The 16881-nt window shown below is 42.9% G+C and overlaps 2 protein-coding genes and 1 long non-coding RNA gene across 3 annotated transcripts in view; 1 reads left to right on the top strand and 2 right to left on the bottom strand.

Annotated features, from left to right (window-relative positions):
- Window positions 1–2892: 2892 nt before the first annotated feature.
- Window positions 2893–7282, bottom strand: EEF1A1 (eukaryotic translation elongation factor 1 alpha 1). Its single transcript, XM_015620778.2, has 8 exons — window positions 7172–7282; window positions 6253–6443; window positions 5239–5418; window positions 4820–5116; window positions 4414–4564; window positions 3965–4221; window positions 3522–3756; window positions 2893–3295 (listed from the first exon to the last, which is right to left on the bottom strand). Exons 2-8 carry the CDS (start codon window positions 6394–6396, stop codon window positions 3171–3173), a joined length of 1389 nt encoding a protein of 462 aa, XP_015476264.1. The 5' UTR covers window positions 6397–6443; window positions 7172–7282; the 3' UTR covers window positions 2893–3170.
- Window positions 7283–7353: 71 nt separating this feature from the next.
- LOC117244078 lies at window positions 7354–8630 on the top strand. The gene is made up of 2 exons (XR_004496484.1): window positions 7354–7442; window positions 7571–8630. It is a non-coding gene; the product is annotated as an uncharacterized LOC117244078 (long non-coding RNA).
- The window catches only part of SLC17A5 (solute carrier family 17 member 5), a 42665-nt gene continuing 33504 nt past the window's right edge, over window positions 7721–16881 (bottom strand). The window contains exon 12 of the mRNA XM_033512957.1: window positions 7721–8254. The gene's annotated coding sequence lies outside the window, so the exon portion shown is untranslated. The remainder of the gene's footprint in view (window positions 8255–16881) is intronic.

Raw genomic sequence — 16881 nt, 5'->3', positions numbered from 1 at the left:
TGAACTTACATGGTTCTTAAACAGGTAATCATTGAGCACCAATAAGGAAGAGAATACCCCTGTACAGTACAAAGTTTAGTTTGTCTCTGCATGATTTATCTTGACCAAATCTAAAATACGCATTTCCAGAATATAACTTTTCAAAATTTGTCAATACCTTTCAAAATACAGACAGCTAAATTCAGAATGTGAATTAGTCTTTCATTTCCAATTTCAGTAAAGTAAGTTATTCCAGTTATTAGCCTTGTACAAGCTGATTTGAGATATAATTAAAATGCCCCTGGGCAGTAGTCTGAGCAGAGTCCATTTTATTCCAGCCTGAATTATCCACCCAGGGAAGCAACACTGAGCAGGAAGTTACTTGGTGTTCTCAGCTGTGACTGCACTGCTGCATTTCCCGACAAACACCAACCAGACTTTGTCTTCTCTGTCCCCCAAGACTCACCACACACATTTCTGGAATATTTCTGTGTATTTTAAGTCCCCTGGACTACCAAAGCATTCATCAACAACTAGAAAGGAAACATTCACAAATGCAAGACTGCAGCCAGTTTTCTGCCTTCAGAGCTGGCTCCATCACCATGGCAGCATGCTGTCACACTTCGGTATGAACACCACCAGCATTGCAGGACAGTGAGGAAAGAGTTAAGGACAGCTGTAAAAGTTGCTTAAAGAAATAAGCAGTCAGAAGACAAATACAGTTCTCAACTAAGAACATTTATTAAAAGTTTGATCAAAGTAGTTTTATTCCCAAATTTTGTTTACAAAAGTCTAACAATTTCCCCAGGTAGTCAGATTAATAAAAGAACTGAGATGGCATTACATTAGTGCATAGGAAGTAAATCTGGTCTATAAAAGTTAGAAGTAAAAAAAAGAAAACCAAATGTGTAAAATTCAGGTTTTAAGTACATGAAAGCAATTGCTAGTATTGCAGGCAGAGCATTCCCAAGTGTTTTGCTGCGCACATGAAGTTGTTAGATGCAATAGTTAAGAGATATTTTTTTTGCTAGAAGCAGGACCAGTCCCTCTGCCACAAACCGTGCAGCTGACTCTTGCCCTGCTCCTCAGCCAGAACATTTTAACGTGACGCAGCCTCCCAGCAGCCACAGTTGGTCTGCTCTCTGCACAGCTGACCTGAGGGGCTCCTGCAATAGCACCGCACTGCTCTGCTGGCTCAGGGCACTCACTGCTGCATCACACTCTTTTTCCCTAAGGATTTAAATGAGTTGCTCGCTACAAGCCCATTTCCAAACTACGGTGGAGCAAGTACCACCCAGCCAGCCAGAGACAGCCCAGTGCAACGTGCACGGAGGCACTCCAGACTGGGTGTTGTATATCCAGGCCGTGGCCGGCCAAGCCAAACATCCTGCACCTCACAAAGGAATGTGAAGGAAATCTAACGAACGCAGAGCCGTGCTGAAGGCAGCCTGTGCCAAAGCTGCTTTGCTTTTCATCCAAATCAGAACTTTGCTGAACCAGTTTGACCGAAGCCTCTTGGAAAATATTTAGTGGTTTAACTGCAAAGCATGAGACGATTTGGCAAGACACTTCAAGCTTTATTATGGCAACAGTAGTTCTGCCTCCATTTTGAAGTTATGTACTTCCTGTTGCCTTGGGGACACTAACAAACCTCCAGGAGAATTTAAGCAGCAGATTTTACTGAATTGCATAGCCTGCTAAGCTCTATAGCCCTTGCTTCCACTGTACCTTCAAAAACGGTGTGTAATGCTCCAAGGTTTCACTGCAGTTAAGACACAGAAGGTGAGCAGAAAAGGAGAAAAGATCCAAACAAAGAGCATGAAAAGAAGTAACAGCAGTTCAGACCTATCCAAGCAGTAGAGATATGAGTTCCTGCAGAGCAAGCACACAACTGGAGAAGGAAAATAAAATAAAGGAGAGAATACAGCTGTTACAGGCAGAACAAACATACTGGTGTCATGGAACAAGTCCCTCAAAAGATACTTTTTGACCTTTCATGGGGATGCTGTGGGGAAATCATGTGAAAGGTTAGTAAAACAGCTGCACCATTACGCAAGTCAGCTCTGATTATCCATTAACTGCTTGCCCCCATTTACAAACGAAGCAAGGCTTCTATGCCAGAATTCCTATTACAGCTGTTGTTCTTATAGCCCAGACCATTTTGCTTGGGATTGCTATATGACTAGTGATTATTAATAAGTTTGGACTAGATACCAAAGTCCCCTTTAACTGACTGATCCAAATTTTTACCTGCTATTAAAGACAGCAGGCACACCTTGTCCCACTGTATCATTTGGAACAGGCTATAATGGTGGGTCACTCAGACTGCATCCAAGTGCAGTTCTAGGCAGAAGTTTCAGATTTGGCTATTTGATGTCTTACTATATAAATGAAAACACTTGTGTAAAAGTGGTAAATTTTTCAAGAGCTACACAACAGTTAACTCCAAAGGAAAAAAAAAAAAATCTGATTCTGTTTTTGACTAGAAAAATCAGTGTACAGAATATTGGAAACCCAACATTAGATTCTTTGTGACTTTAATATTAAATGTGTTCACACTTTCTCTTCTTAACACTTTTCCTGGTTTAATCGATGCACCACAGAATGCACTAAAATACTATAACTGTTATCTGGTATTGTTACCATTAAACCATACCTTGGTTATTTGGTATGCAATCCAATTTCAAAATAGTTTTTGAAGAAAGCACCAGAAAAGCTATTTAAGGCTTGGATCACAATTATATAGTAAACCTGTAGCTGAATTTTGTTCTATTCTTCAGAAACACGTAATTTGAGTATTTGCTTTGTAACTTCTGAACATACTCAAGTAACAACGGTCATTTTTCTTATCCCACCAGGACTAGATATAGGTTTTGCCATAAACTCAACATTAACCCAAAGAACACAGAGACATAGGATTGAACTTCTGTTTTAATGGTCTCAAATTCTGTGACAGATTTTTGGTCAAGTTTCCATTTTAAAAAATTTATCGATTTTAAAGACTAATAACTTAAACTGCCACGAAACAAATGGTCCACAAACATTCCTTTCCTTCTGAAGCTTTTACGATGCATTGTAATCATTAACCAGTCTTTCGCTATTAAACTTAAATGGCCAATTGAGACAAACAGTTCTGAGACCGTTCTTCCACCACTGATTAAGACTGAGGTGGCAGCTGGTGTACAGAATTTTCATTTAGCCTTCTGGGCCTTCTGGGCAGACTTTGTGACCTTGCCAGCTCCTCCAGCCTTCTTTTCAACTGCCTTGATGACACCAACAGCGACCGTCTGCCTCATGTCACGCACGGCAAAACGACCTGAAAGCAGAAACACATTTCATGACTTGTCTATGCTGCTTAACTCACAGCCCAGTTTGCAGTGGCAACACACAGGGCCAGTGCTGCTCTGGAACCAGGCAGGGACAGGCATCACCCTTCTCCAGAGTATCTTCCTGTACCAGTAAAGTTTCACCACACTGCATCCCAAGAGCAGAAATCGAGGAGTGTCTTTTCCAGAGACCAACAGTTATGTGAAATGCCTTACCGAGAGGAGGATAATCAGAGAAGCTCTCAACACACATGGGTTTGCCAGGGATCATATCAACGATGGCAGCATCTCCAGATTTCAGGAATTTGGGGCCATCCTCCAGCTTCTTGCCAGAACGACGATCGATCTTCTCCTTGAGCTCAGCAAATTTGCATGCAATGTGAGCAGTATGGCAATCCAGCACAGGGGCATAGCCAGCACTGATCTGGCCAGGGTGGTTCAGGATAATGACCTAAGGAAACAAAGAAAGCCAAGTTAGAAGGGGAGCAACTTTGAACAGATGTGTGTGTTCTTACGAAGCCAGGGAGATTTCATGAGATTTGCTCTGATCAAACTCAGAATACAACTCTCATGTTGGCTTTATCGCTTATCCTAACAAGACTCCTATTTTGGAATACAGAGCTACATTCCTAACATCCCTGAAGACCTGCAAAACATACCTGTGCAGTGAAGCCAGCAGCTTCCATGGGAGGGTCGTTCTTGCTGTCACCAGCGACATTACCACGGCGAACATCTTTCACAGACACGTTCTTAACATTGAAGCCAACGTTGTCACCAGGCAGAGCTTCACTCAGGGCTTCGTGGTGCATCTCAACAGATTTAACTTCAGTTGTTACATTGACAGGGGCAAATGTAACCACCATGCCTGGCTTCAGAACACCTGTTTCCACACGGCCAACTGGTACAGTACCAATGCCTGCAAGCAAGAAGCAACAGTATTACTAATTATTCAGCTCAGTGAATAAATGTCCTTATAGGGGAAAAAACCCACTTGAGACAAGAATTTAAGTTTTTGACTCAGAAAAGCAGCTCTTGGGCAAGTGCCTGCATTTCTGGCCCATCCATCAGCTGTTGCTGGCACGTGAGCAGCATTCCAGAAAACACATACCGCCGATTTTGTAGACATCCTGAAGAGGCAGACGCAGAGGTTTGTCAGTTGGACGAGTTGGTGGCAGGATGCAGTCCAGGGCTTCAAGGAGGGTGGTTCCACTGGCACTGCCATCCTTACGGGTGATCTTCCACCCCTTGAACCATGGCATCTGTAATGGAAACAAAACAAGCTCAGGTTAATCTGACTGCCAAATCTAATGGCACAAGGCTGGAAAAGCCCAAGTGGTACCTCATAGCATCATTTCTTTTACTGTTGCAGAGTAAGAATTTTTTAAGTGCTAGGATTAATCTTGGACCATAGCCCTTCCCAAACAACTGTTACAAAACATGTGCATTTTACCATTGCTTAACTGGTCTTAACAGTCCTAGTTTCATGCCTCAATAGAAATAAATGCCAAACTTACATTAGAGCTAGGCTCCAGCATGTTGTCACCATTCCAGCCAGAAATTGGCACAAAAGCCACAGTGTCTGGGTTGTAGCCAATCTTCTTGATGTAAGTGCTGACTTCTTTGACAATCTCTTCATATCTCTTCTGGCTGTAAGGTGGCTCAGTGGAATCCATCTTGTTGACACCAACAATCAGCTGTTTCACACCCAGGGTGTAGGCCAGAAGGGCATGCTCACGGGTCTGCCCGTTCTTGGAAATACCAGCCTCAAACTCACCAACACCAGCAGCAACAATCAGGACAGCACAGTCAGCCTTCAAAAGGAAAAAAAACCCTTACTATAATGCTTGCATGTATTTCAAAGTACTACAGGGACACTTTAATCAACCAAGGAACAACCTTCCCAAATTCCCCAGATTCTGTCTTATTTACATACCTGAGAAGTTCCAGTAATCATGTTTTTAATGAAGTCTCTGTGTCCAGGAGCATCAATGATGGTAACGTAGTATTTGCTTGTTTCGAACTTCCACAGGGAAATATCAATAGTAATACCACGTTCACGTTCAGCCTTCAGCTTGTCCAAGACCCAGGCATATTTGAAGGAACCTTTGCCCATCTACAGTTAACAAAAAAAAAAATTATATTCTTATTATAGAGTCCCACATCTGCAACTAGTTCAGAAAAACACACGTGCTGAAGAATAAAATCTAAGGATAGTAACTGGCTTAAGACTGGAAAACATTGCTGCTCATAAAACAAGCAACAAGATACACTTGGCACTACTGGTGAGAGATGCCAACTGTTGAAACCTTATTGAACCTGTTGACAGTTTAAGCTCTTTGACAGCTTGTTAATTTCACTAACTCATCTTTGTGATAGAGCTCTTGAGCCAGAGTCCTACTATCAAGTATGCTCTACAATTCTAAGTCCTCTTTTACTTCAATCCTTGCAACCATCAACATTTTAACTTCCACTTTGCTTAACGCTTGCCAAATTTCTTATTTGTTCTTATTACCTGTGCTGTTATTACGCAGCAAAAAGCAGTACCAGTAAACCCCGTTTTTTAAATTAGGCCTCAATAGAATAGATCAACTTCTTTCTATGCAGTTTGAATCTGGCCATTTGACTTGATTCCAGATGTTACTATTGAGACCCAGCTTTAGACTACCTTCTCACTTCTTCACTTGGCTCTACATTTAACAATCTTTGAGTTTTCGAGACTAACACAATGGCAGTTCGAACATTTCAACACTTGTTCTACCTCGGGGACAACTGCAATGCAGCTGCCGCCCTGCGGCCACGCAACACTGAGCCACTTGTTCAGCTCCTGGGGCAGAGGCAACCAAACCGCCTCCCCGTGGCCACCGAATGCTTTGCAGTTCACACTTCAATTAAGGGTCTATTCATTCCCACAGCCCGGAATTTTGCTGGCTGCTACGGGCCTACGCACCTCAGCAGCTTCCTTCTCGAACTTCTCGATGGTCCTCTTGTCGATGCCCCCACATTTGTAGATGAGGTGGCCGGTGGTGGTGGACTTGCCCGAATCGACGTGGCCGATGACAACGATGTTGATGTGGGTCTTCTCCTTTCCCATTTTGGATGTTAGCTGAGTTCTTTCTTTCGGCAAAAGAGAATCGACACCTGCAAGTTCCCCAGAAAAAAACTGGTTACGCCTCGGGCCGGGCCCGGCGGGCAGCGATGGCGGCGCCACATGCGGGGCGGCCGGGCCGGGATGGCGGCCCCGCCCCGCCGGGTGAGGGGAGGAGCGAGGCGGGCGGGCCGGGGGCCCCTCGGAGCGCCCCTCGCGTCGCCCCCTCCCCGGGCTCGAGTTACCCCGGCGGCGGCGGCCGGGGCGCGGGGCGGCGGCGAGCGGGCCCGGCGGGCAGCGCGGAGGGCGGGGCCGCCCCGCTCCTTTGTGTGACTCACCCCGCCCGGGCCGCCTCGTCCTCCATTTTGTGACGCTGGCGGCGGGCAGGCAAGGCGAGCGGCCATCTTTTCATTCGGGCCCCGGCCCCCTCCCCCCCGACGGCATCCGCCGACCGTCCCCGCACGGCCCCGTGCCGCTGCCCGCGGGGCTCAAGGGAAGGCTGCCGGGCGCCTTCTGCCCCACGCCCGCCCGGACATGCCGCTTCCCCGGCCCCAGCCTGGCCAACGGGGGTGTGCACATGGTAATCGAGGAGGACGATGCGCCGCCATCCCGCCGCCCCGCGCTTCCCTGCCCGTCCGTCCGCCCCGGTTCCCGCTGGTACCCCCGGCCCCTCCCTCTCTCTCCCCCTCCCCTCGGCCCCCACCACGCCCCAGCTCGGCGCTCGCTGAGCCTCCGGGGCGAGCGGACCCCGGCCCAGCCCGGCCCTGCGGACGCGCCTCACCTGCCCGGCGACGACGGCAAACCCGGAGCGAAAAAGACCGACGGCGTGAGCGTCGCTCCTTATATACCCTGGCAGGGGGCGGGGCCTCGAGGACACGTCACCGCTCCCGGCGGCCCCGCGGCCCCGCCCGGGCACGGAGCGCCCCCGCCCCCGTCAGGGCTGTGCGGGACCCCCCGGCCCGGCCCTACCCGGCCCGGCCTGGCCCAGCTGTGGGGAGCGGGGCTCGGCCTCGTCCCGCGCTCTGCTGAGGGGCTGCGCCGGGAAGGGAGTGGTGCGCCTCCCGCGCTGGGATGGAGAGCGGGCGAGCGGGCGAGCGGGCGAGCGGGCGGGAGGGAGTGGCCGCCTTGTCCGGGAGGAAGCGGGGCAGCCCCAACCAGCCCCGGCCCCCTTCCTTTGCAGGGCCAGCGGTTCGCGCCTGGGCACCGGGGAGCGTCTGGCCTGGCGTCATGGCCGGGCTGGAGGGATGCGGCAGCTGACGGAAGTCCCCGGGGAACAGCCCCCGGCGAATTAATTGTATTTCGCATTAGGGACACAAAGGAACGCAATGAGCGAGATTAGAAACGTTCAGTGAGTTACCCTGACCGGCAAGTAACAAATGTCGGCTAAACATTACGGAATACGAGATTCCCCCTAGCCCAGTCCGTTGCAAGTCTCCCAGAATCAAAGGTGGAGAAGGAGGGGGAGAGCAGGAATTTCTGGAAACTTATTACACCAGAATAAGAAGCCATCGTTTTGCTTAAAAAAAAAAAAAAACTAATTTTTTTCCTGTCTTTGCTGTAGCATTGGAGAACAAAAGTTGATTCGTCTTAGAAAACATCGGCACAAAAATAAAGGCGGACGCACCTCCAGCAAAGTTGAGTCTGAAGTGCCAATGTATCAGTCACGGAAGCATTCAGGACATGGGGTCTCTGTGCAAGAAGCCCTGACTGCGAGAAGTGCCCCCATACTGTATTTTCACATGTGAAGACCCGCAGCCCTGGCGAATTATTTTTAGAATCATGGCAATGAGGAATCACAAATCAGCTCGCAACATCAGAAATAAAGGCCCTCGTGATTCCAGTGGATTTTCTCTGGTTTAGTCGCCTGTAAGTGATGTAAAAAAATCCATTAAATATTCAACATCTATTCCCATTTAAGAGAAATTAATCTGAGAAGCTGAACTATCTCTGTTATTTTTAAATTATCTGCAAAACTCTGTAGTCCATGTTCTTATTCAGCTACATTATGTGCCTGTCAGAAATACTTATCTATAGACAACTATAATCCATTCATTTCTTGGTATGCTCTTCAGGTTACAGTTGTAAAGCATGGAAAAAGCCTCTTGTTCAAAAATAAATAGAAAAGAACACTAGCAAACTAATAATAATAAAAAAACTCCCTCATGCATCAACAAACATACCCTTCCACTTGACTTGAAATTTCTCTAGCTGAGATAATAAACTTAGCATCAAATTCATTAGAGAGCAGTAAACTTAGTATTTAATGGTTTGATATGGAAGTGTTTCCATGAGATATATTTTTCCCATGTGGAAGATTAAAAAGATGCATTTTGTAAATATCATTAGAGAAGATGCTGAGTTTAGAATATACCTTTTACAAAAATAACCAATTTCAGAGTAAAAACTTGAAAAAAGGTTCTGATATTAAACAAACACTTTTTTTTTTAAGAAAGGAAAAAAATTCTCTCTCATGCCTTTCTATGTTTTTCAGCAGAGATTAGTGGTGGGGATGGAGGGAAGATACAGATGGTTCAGCTTTCCTCAAAACTAACCTTCAGAGGCAGTTACTAGTCAAGACACTACATATGAAGACACAGTAATAAAAGGGCAGGAAAAGGAAGGTGGCTCACTTTCTGGAAATGGAAATGCATTATTGTGAAATGGCTTGGATTGAAGACAAAAGTGTAATATTTGGCAAAAGAGCTAGGAAGCACTTTTTTAGGATCTTCTATAAAGTGAAGACCTTAAACACAGTTAAAAAGCTTTATTCTTCAAGATGGTTCGAAGTTACCTTCTAAAATTTGTATTTCAGTGATGGGGGTATTTTTAAAGGACTGATTTGTTAATGAATCCATTTTCATAAAAAGGTAGTTTTAACGCTTCTCCAATGTAGTCAATTATTTGTGCCTGAACAGGAAGAGGAGGAAGGAAATTCTAATTTTTTAAAGATACTTTTCTTAAAAGACTATTTTGTAAATAAAGGCTCTTAGAACCAGGTATTTCTTAAGGAAGTAAATTTTTTTTTGTGTTATCTACATAGCTGAAAGCTATGAAAGCTGAATTTGTGGTACAAATTTTTAAATATGGCCCTACTTTAAGTCTACAGCCATTGTTTTCCCCCTCCACTTCTTTAAATGAGTTTTCAAAATAATTTTATTATTTACTCTTTAGTTTGACCAATACATGTTTTTATTCTCTCAGTTTCTCTCTTGCCCACTCTATTGGAAGAACATTCCTATTATCAATCTCAGAAATATTTATACAGCTGGGGAGCTTCTGATACATGAGTAGCCTCAGATAATACAGTGGAAATGCATTCTGAAGAATCCTCTCAGCTAACACAAATAGGCCTACATTGGACTAAATCCTGTGTGCTACCAGCCTGTAAAATTTTTAGATTTTATTAATTTGGTAAAACTAATCACTTTAATATGTAATGTTTAAGAAGGAACAGAGATAATATATTTCAAGAAGTCAAGGACATTTAGGCATTGAAATAGTGTTTATTCAATCCAAACTGACTTCAGAAATAGGAGGACTTGGTGGGCAAGAATTACTTATTCTCCTTCCATCACTGGTGAGCATATGCCAAATTGAAATATCCCATGTCCACATATGTCTCCAGTGTAAGAACACAGAGAATGCTCTAAAGGGTTTGTATTGTAGGAACCTGTACAGACACCACCATTTTAAAAGGGATTTGAATCTCAGATCAAATGATATTTAAAGTAATGCTGTCAGTATCTAAACCAAATTTTTAAGCTGTGATAAGTATATGTTGTCTGGATTTTGAATTCACAGTAGCTACTGCAGCATTACTTCCATTTTAGCATGTGGCTCCAGCACATACTGAATGGGCTATAAGCTTAGAACACAGTCACAGCCAGTGAAAACATGCTAGGAGATAAAAGATATCCTCCCTGAGCACCTCTAAAGAATTTTAACTCTCTGCCATATATATAGGAGTATTTTTTTGATCAGACCCTGTGCAAAGATGAAGGTAAGCAGTGCTTATACAACCGTTTTAACTGCAGTGACCAAGGTCATTCAAGAGGTGAGCAAACAGACTTTATAAGCACAAGACTTGAAACACAGATCTTATAAATAGAGTATATCAATCTCACTATATATGAAAGAGGCACTAGAATTTCTTGAGGGCACTTTCTGGAAGTGGTGGCAAAGCAGTCCAAAGTTACCAATAGTAATTGGTGATCAGCAAAACTGATACACAGCACTATTCTGCCATACAATTAGCCTCACTCTTACTGTGAAAGGCTTTCTAATCCATGTATTACAATTATCATGGTACACACATTTGTCTGAGGTTCAACATAAACTACACCATGAGCCTACTGTCTTACTTCCCTCTCTAAGTGTTCTTTTATGCATTGGCTCTTAATAGCAATAAAAAACATCTACATCTGTTACAAAACCCTTTTTCATAAATGATCTTAATACTTACTACCAGTTTTTACAGTCATCTGTTTATGAAATAAAAGAACAATAGAATAATGGTGTTATTCATAGATGAAGAGGACAGAAAACCTGCCTGAAAAAATGGTTTAACTGAACAGGGTGAGGTAATCTAAACTAATTGAAAAACACTACTTTTGAAAGTTACTTAGCTGTGTACAAGTATCTGGTGTTTTTATATAAACAAAATTGGTTGGTAAAAGAAAGAGGCAACAGTAAATACACTTTAAGTTACTGTCATAGTAGATAGTACAAATTAAATTCCTCCATCTTTGGAAGTTTAAGACTTGGACTGAATAAAGTCTCCCTTGTCTGATCATATAGCTGACCTTGTTTATAGATTCACAAAAGAAGGTCTTACAGTAGGAGGCATAAGACAGTGGACTTCAAAACCTTCAAAACCGTTGAGAGTATCACTGGGATGAACAAGCAGTTACAATTTCAGAGTCTTCTGAATAGCTTAACAAAAGCCTTTTTAGAAGTCATTGTTGTCCCTGAAAGAACTATCCTCTGGGAAGCACTGCAGTTTGTAGTTACAGGATTTATAATAGGTGATGGACTAATGGCTTAGAGGATAGCCTTTTTAAAAAAAAAAAAAAAAATCCTTTGGACAGTCTTTCCAAACCATATTTATCCAGAGCATGAGAAAGCTCATTTATGATGAAGGGTTTAGTACTGTCTGAACTGTGATCCAGAAGGTTTAGGATCAGACAGAACAGTCAGATCATACTGGGATGTGACCAGAACTAACAGTTGTATTTAAACCTCATGTTCTGTTCTATGGAGGTCTGCATTCGTGAGCTAGAAAATGAAAGTATTTGATTTAGAGCAGAGGTGTCCTAAACAGGAAAAAAACAATGTCACATGTGGCTGCTTTGATTTGGCTCAATCTGTGTTCTGGATCAAAAGAATAAATGGGCAGACACGTGCAGACAGTAGCTGAAACAAAAAGTGACCCTTCACTTGCAGACATCTGACAAAACTTCATACACCTCATTAATGCTAGGCTAATGAGGCTGATGACTTGGCTCCAGGCAAAAAGCAGAATTACTAGACAGTAATGCAAAATAAAGGTGAAGGGCTGATGAGGTAACCACCATTATGGGAAACAACATTTCTTGAAGTGGTTTTGCATTGGTATTTTTCAACACAAACAGGCTAATTTTTACTATATCCCACCATCTTTTGAACCCCCTAAATGAATGGTAAGCCCTTCTAGGAGTTCAAGTCAAAGAATGCCTTAAATGGGAGCATTTTACATTTATATATATAATTAATACATTCTGTGTGAAGAAAATGTCCTTTACTGAACCAAAATCCACTGGGTGAGGATGGTGTCACTTTTGTTCTGAATTTATCATGAACCTCCAAAATTCCATTTTAAAGCTCTGGTCTCTTCTGCTAAAAATCATTTTGCCAAAAGCAACATATGCTTCTTCTTGTGCTGATAAGCCTGTGACACAAACTTTAAGTGGGATTTCAAATCCTCACCCATGCATCTTAGAATTCTTCTCTGAGCCCTCACAGCAACTGAGCTATGCTTGGATAACTTTGCTTAGTGTCCACTCATCAGGTTAATTTTGCTGCCCCCCTCGCTATAGTAGCTTTGGAGCTGGATTGTGTGCTTTACAAAAATACCTGTGAAGTCCCATTTTCATCTTGCAGATCCTGTGCATTCTCCCCTTTCTGCCTCTCCTACTGACCCAAGTGAGCCAGGTGAGTAAGTGGTCAAAGAGACATTCTATTTGCTCATATAACCCCTTGCTAGAAGGGGTTTATATGAATTAAAAAAACCCTGAGGTGCAGCTTAGAGCTGCAAGGGAGAGAAACTTAATAAAGGTGACTTTGGAGCAGACTAGAAAAGTATGTTCCAGATTGAGCCAGTGGATGGATGACTCAAAGGAGGAAGAAGGCCATACCTGAGACCTGGGCTAGTAAGGATGGCACAGATGTATCCAGCTGTTCACTGTTCACTCTCACATCTTGACACTGCTCTGGTTTTGACTCCTGGCATCATCACTGTGGCCATAGGCTCACCTTCCACTGCAATCACATGTACATTATTCTTACTCTGTGATAACCACAGTAACCAGACATGGTGCAAGTCGAGTCACTTAGAAGCCTTGCTCAGATTTAGTGAATATAGCATATGCCTACACATTTATTCAATGAATTTAGATTTGAAACTATTAAACTTTGGAAAGGTTTCAGAGAAGATCTATGGGAATAAATCTAGATCTGGAGAAGTACTTACACTTGACCTGCTCAATCTGTACTGAGTTTACTGGAAGACAGTTTGGCTTAGTTTCCATGATTCTGCAAGACAGAAAATTCTGTAAAGGAAGAAACACAAGTCTGGGCACAGACACAAGAAAGTTCAATGCTGTTGGTAGTTAAATTAAGGTAGAAATAGAAGCCACTTATTTGTAATTGTCAATGAGCAGTGGTAGCAGCTTGGTTAAAGCAGGAAGCCAACACATGAAGAAATGCTCAATATTTAATTATGTCAGTTAAAAAACCCCAAACACAATACAGGATCAAGAACTTGATTTGAGGGGAGGGAGTGGGAACAGGAGAGACCATTTACTTAAAATTATACCTATATTTTTAGTTAGCCTTCTCTTAATACAGTCTCTCTGAAGTATTTGGCCAGCTATCTCGGAACCACTACTGATTATTGTGGAAAGCTATGGAACACTAAATAAGTTAGCAGAACACTAAATAAATAGAAAAAAATCAGGAAAATAATAATTTAAGAAGAAAAAGAGGGAAAAAGCACACACATGAGCTGGACAGTTATGGAACAGTTGGTCTAATTTCAATTCCTGGAAAAATATATTAGAACAAATGAACTATTTTTAGAAGATACTAGGTTGATAAGTAACAACCCCAGACTTGTTAGGAGCTGATTGCATCAAACTGATCTTGTTTACTGTGACAGGTTTAACAGGCTCATGGATGGGAAAATATGGATATCATTTAATTTAAGGGAAGATTTGATGGACAATTTGCATAAATAAGCTCAGCAAAGTTTGGACCAAACTGCATGTGCAGGAAACCAGCTGAAGATAACTTACTCAAAGTGATTGCTATTATGACTATGAAATTGACTGGTATCAAATCAGTTTCTGTGGGCACACAAATTAATCCACCATGCAAATATACAGTTATAAACACCTAAAAGTATAATTTTAAATTGCACACTTAGGGAGAAAAAGGGGCAGGGAACACCTCTGACCACTTCAGAAGTCAAGAACATTACTCAGAGTAATGTGGGCAGGTAAAGAAGAAAGGGCTAAAATAATTAGGAAATAAATTAAGGTTAATATTTGTCATTTGTAAGGAACAGTACACTCCAAAAACACAGGAGAAGCAGCAGTTACCCAGCAGTCCTGTATAAAAGGACCTGAGGTTAGCGTGGATCACTAATTGAACATGAATCAACACTGCCATGCTCTTGTGAAAAAAGCAAACATACCGGGGTGTATAAACAGAAGTGCTGTAAGATATGTAAAATAAACCTTTCATTTTACTTAGTACTTATTAAAGCCTCTGCTGGGATACTTTGTCCATCTTGGGAATGATGCTTCAAGATGATATCTAGAGGTAAAAAAACTGGAACAGATTTTGTGGGCAGCTGGTGGAACCTCCATAATGACCCAACTCTTTAAAAGCACCCAAGTACCTAGCAGGAATGGTTCAAGTATCAATAACATTTACTGATAGATACATACCCAAAAGCCTGTTCAAGCCTTAATTTCCATAGGTTTACATTACTTAGAAGATCTGTGTAATCAAAAATGAATTTCTTATACCATAATTCTTGGTGCAACAGCTTAGTAAAGAAGTCTCTCCTTGACTTCAGTGTACTCGTATCAGCTAAAGGTCAGTCTCTTTAGTTACAGGTGTCAATCTGAATGGAAATTCATAAATATTTCAACCAATAATCATGCATCTTGCTGTATAAATTACATCCTCCACACCAGATGAAGAACATTTTTCTGAAAACCAAAAAGGTGGCATAACATAACTAAGAGAGGTGTGGGAGGAAATGGAATAGTTGGTCCTAAACTCTTAACCAATAAAGAGCAAGGCTAAAAATGAAAGATGGGAGGAGAAATTTTGTATCACAGACTCATCCTGCCATTGCATATGGCAGATTATGTTAGAGCTGTTGGGAACTGAGTACATTCCCGGCCCTGGCTGTTATAAAGTATTCATTCTGTACTAATTGCTTATCAAACTGAAATGCTGGAAAACACGTTTGGTTTCTCCAGCAGTTTCTAAACAACATCCAGAAGAATGTTAAAAGCCAGTGCACGTGACTTTCCCACGGGCAGCGATAGATACCCTGGCAGGATCTATCAGCTAAGCAGCATTACGGGGGAGGTCACTTCACACACGCCGCTGCTCCTCACGGTCCCCGCGAGAAACAGCTGCTGTGGTTTTGCAAGACAATGCTCAGAGGAATGGCATTTCAAAGGTTAAAAGCTTGTACCACACGTTGTATAAAGTAGACTTCGGCCCCTTTAAACGCCGAGCAGGTGTTGAGTCAGCTCTTTGCACTGAGGCCAAATCTCACAAGGCCAGGGAGCCAGGGCTGACAGGACATCCCGCCCGTCCGGCTACCATGCCAGAGGATAGCGAGGGCAGGCGAAGGGAATACCAACTGTAAAAGCCTGTGGCTATCCCAGAATATCCCAGGCCAGAATAAAAGTAAGATACTTAAAAATACAGTACGGGTTAGAAGAAGATTGCAAACCGGTTCATACCAGCGAGTCATGTGTTACTGTCCTCCGCTGCCTGAAACAGGAACACTCCCACTCTCAGCAGGAGACAGCCTGTGCTGCCGAAGCTGTGAATAGCACTCAGGGATCCCCTTTGTGCAGAGCAGGAAGAGCTAGGAGGTCTATCACAGTTACCGGGCAGTCTCCAAGGCACACTCTGTGCAATTCCTAAGGCGACCTGAAGTGAAAAGCACACTCTGTCTTGAATTTGGAATGCTGTTTCTGATTTAGCACAGAGGATATTAAATCATTGCCCAGCTGTTTTATGTACATATATTCTAATTCACCACAGGAAACCTAATTGTGTGTAAATGCTATGTACAGGTAGGAGTACTGCAGTAATAAAACATATGGAGGCACACACTAGTAGTGGCTCCCCCACTGCCCCCCTATCTGAATGGGGCCCCTGACCATCTAAGGTGGGGGTGCATGTGAGTGAAGTGGCAGTTGTAAAGAAATGCTGCTTTTTAGAAAGTAAATCTTAGCTCCTTGTCTAAGTTTAGCTCTGTGGAGTCATCAGAGACAAAGTGAGGTATCACTATTTATGGGAAACAGTTTATACTTGCCCTGCAAGCTAATGCAGTCCCATTTACCTCACAAAGCTGTGCAGTGAGTCATGAGACCCAGCAACATTCACACACCCATACGCACCACAGAAGCAGAGATTCTGGCTCACTTGCTTTTCCCTTTCCTTCTGGGATATTCTTGAGAACCATTAACAACAATTCAGAATAATGGCATTCCTATGAATCAGATAGTGACTGGTGTCAGTAAAACAAACAGCAACATAGAGGATATGAAAGAAAAAAGAAAAGTCTTTTCCAAACTAAGCTTTTATTTTCTTCTTTTCAGCATATATCCGAGTTCAGGAATTTGAAAGGTGTTATTCCATGTCAAAGCTAAATCTGTGCTGCTGGGAATACCTGCTAGAAGAACTGTTTTTCTCCTCTATCAATTCAGAGATTTATTGCATTGGATCTAGCACATTGTATAGTTGAAAGGGGAGTGGGAGCAGTGAAGCTATTCACAGGAAAACTTTCACTTTGTTTTTGTTTCCTATTCAATCATCCCATTGACCAAATTAACTTAATGGCCATGTGATTCCCTGATTCAACCCACTGGATGCAGGACATATCATTTAGGTGTCAAGGCTCAGTTACATCAGCTTAGCTACAAAGTGAAATTGCACTCTCATTTATTCTCTTGACTAAGCCATTATAACCATCAAGGC

The sequence above is a fragment of the Parus major genome, chromosome 3 (genome assembly GCF_001522545.3).
Source record: "Parus major isolate Abel chromosome 3, Parus_major1.1, whole genome shotgun sequence".
Classification (NCBI taxonomy): domain Eukaryota; kingdom Metazoa; phylum Chordata; class Aves; order Passeriformes; family Paridae; genus Parus; species Parus major.
Note: the sequence above shows the minus strand (reverse complement) of the source record. Positions and strands in the feature narration are given on the sequence as shown.

What these genes read in the sequence shown, in the direction of transcription:
- EEF1A1 (XM_015620778.2), bottom strand. Translation starts at nt 6,396, where the DNA reads ATGGGAAAGGAGAAGACCCACATCAACATCGTTGTCATCGGCCACGTC. An exon ending in TCGAGAAGGAAGCTGCTGAG is followed by an intron (nt 5,419 to 6,252) that starts GTGCGTAGGCCC and finishes TGTTAACTGTAG; the next exon opens with ATGGGCAAAGGTTCCTTCAA. An exon ending in CTGCTGGCTTCACTGCACAG is followed by an intron (nt 3,757 to 3,964) that starts GTATGTTTTGCA and finishes TTGTTTCCTTAG; the next exon opens with GTCATTATCCTGAACCACCC.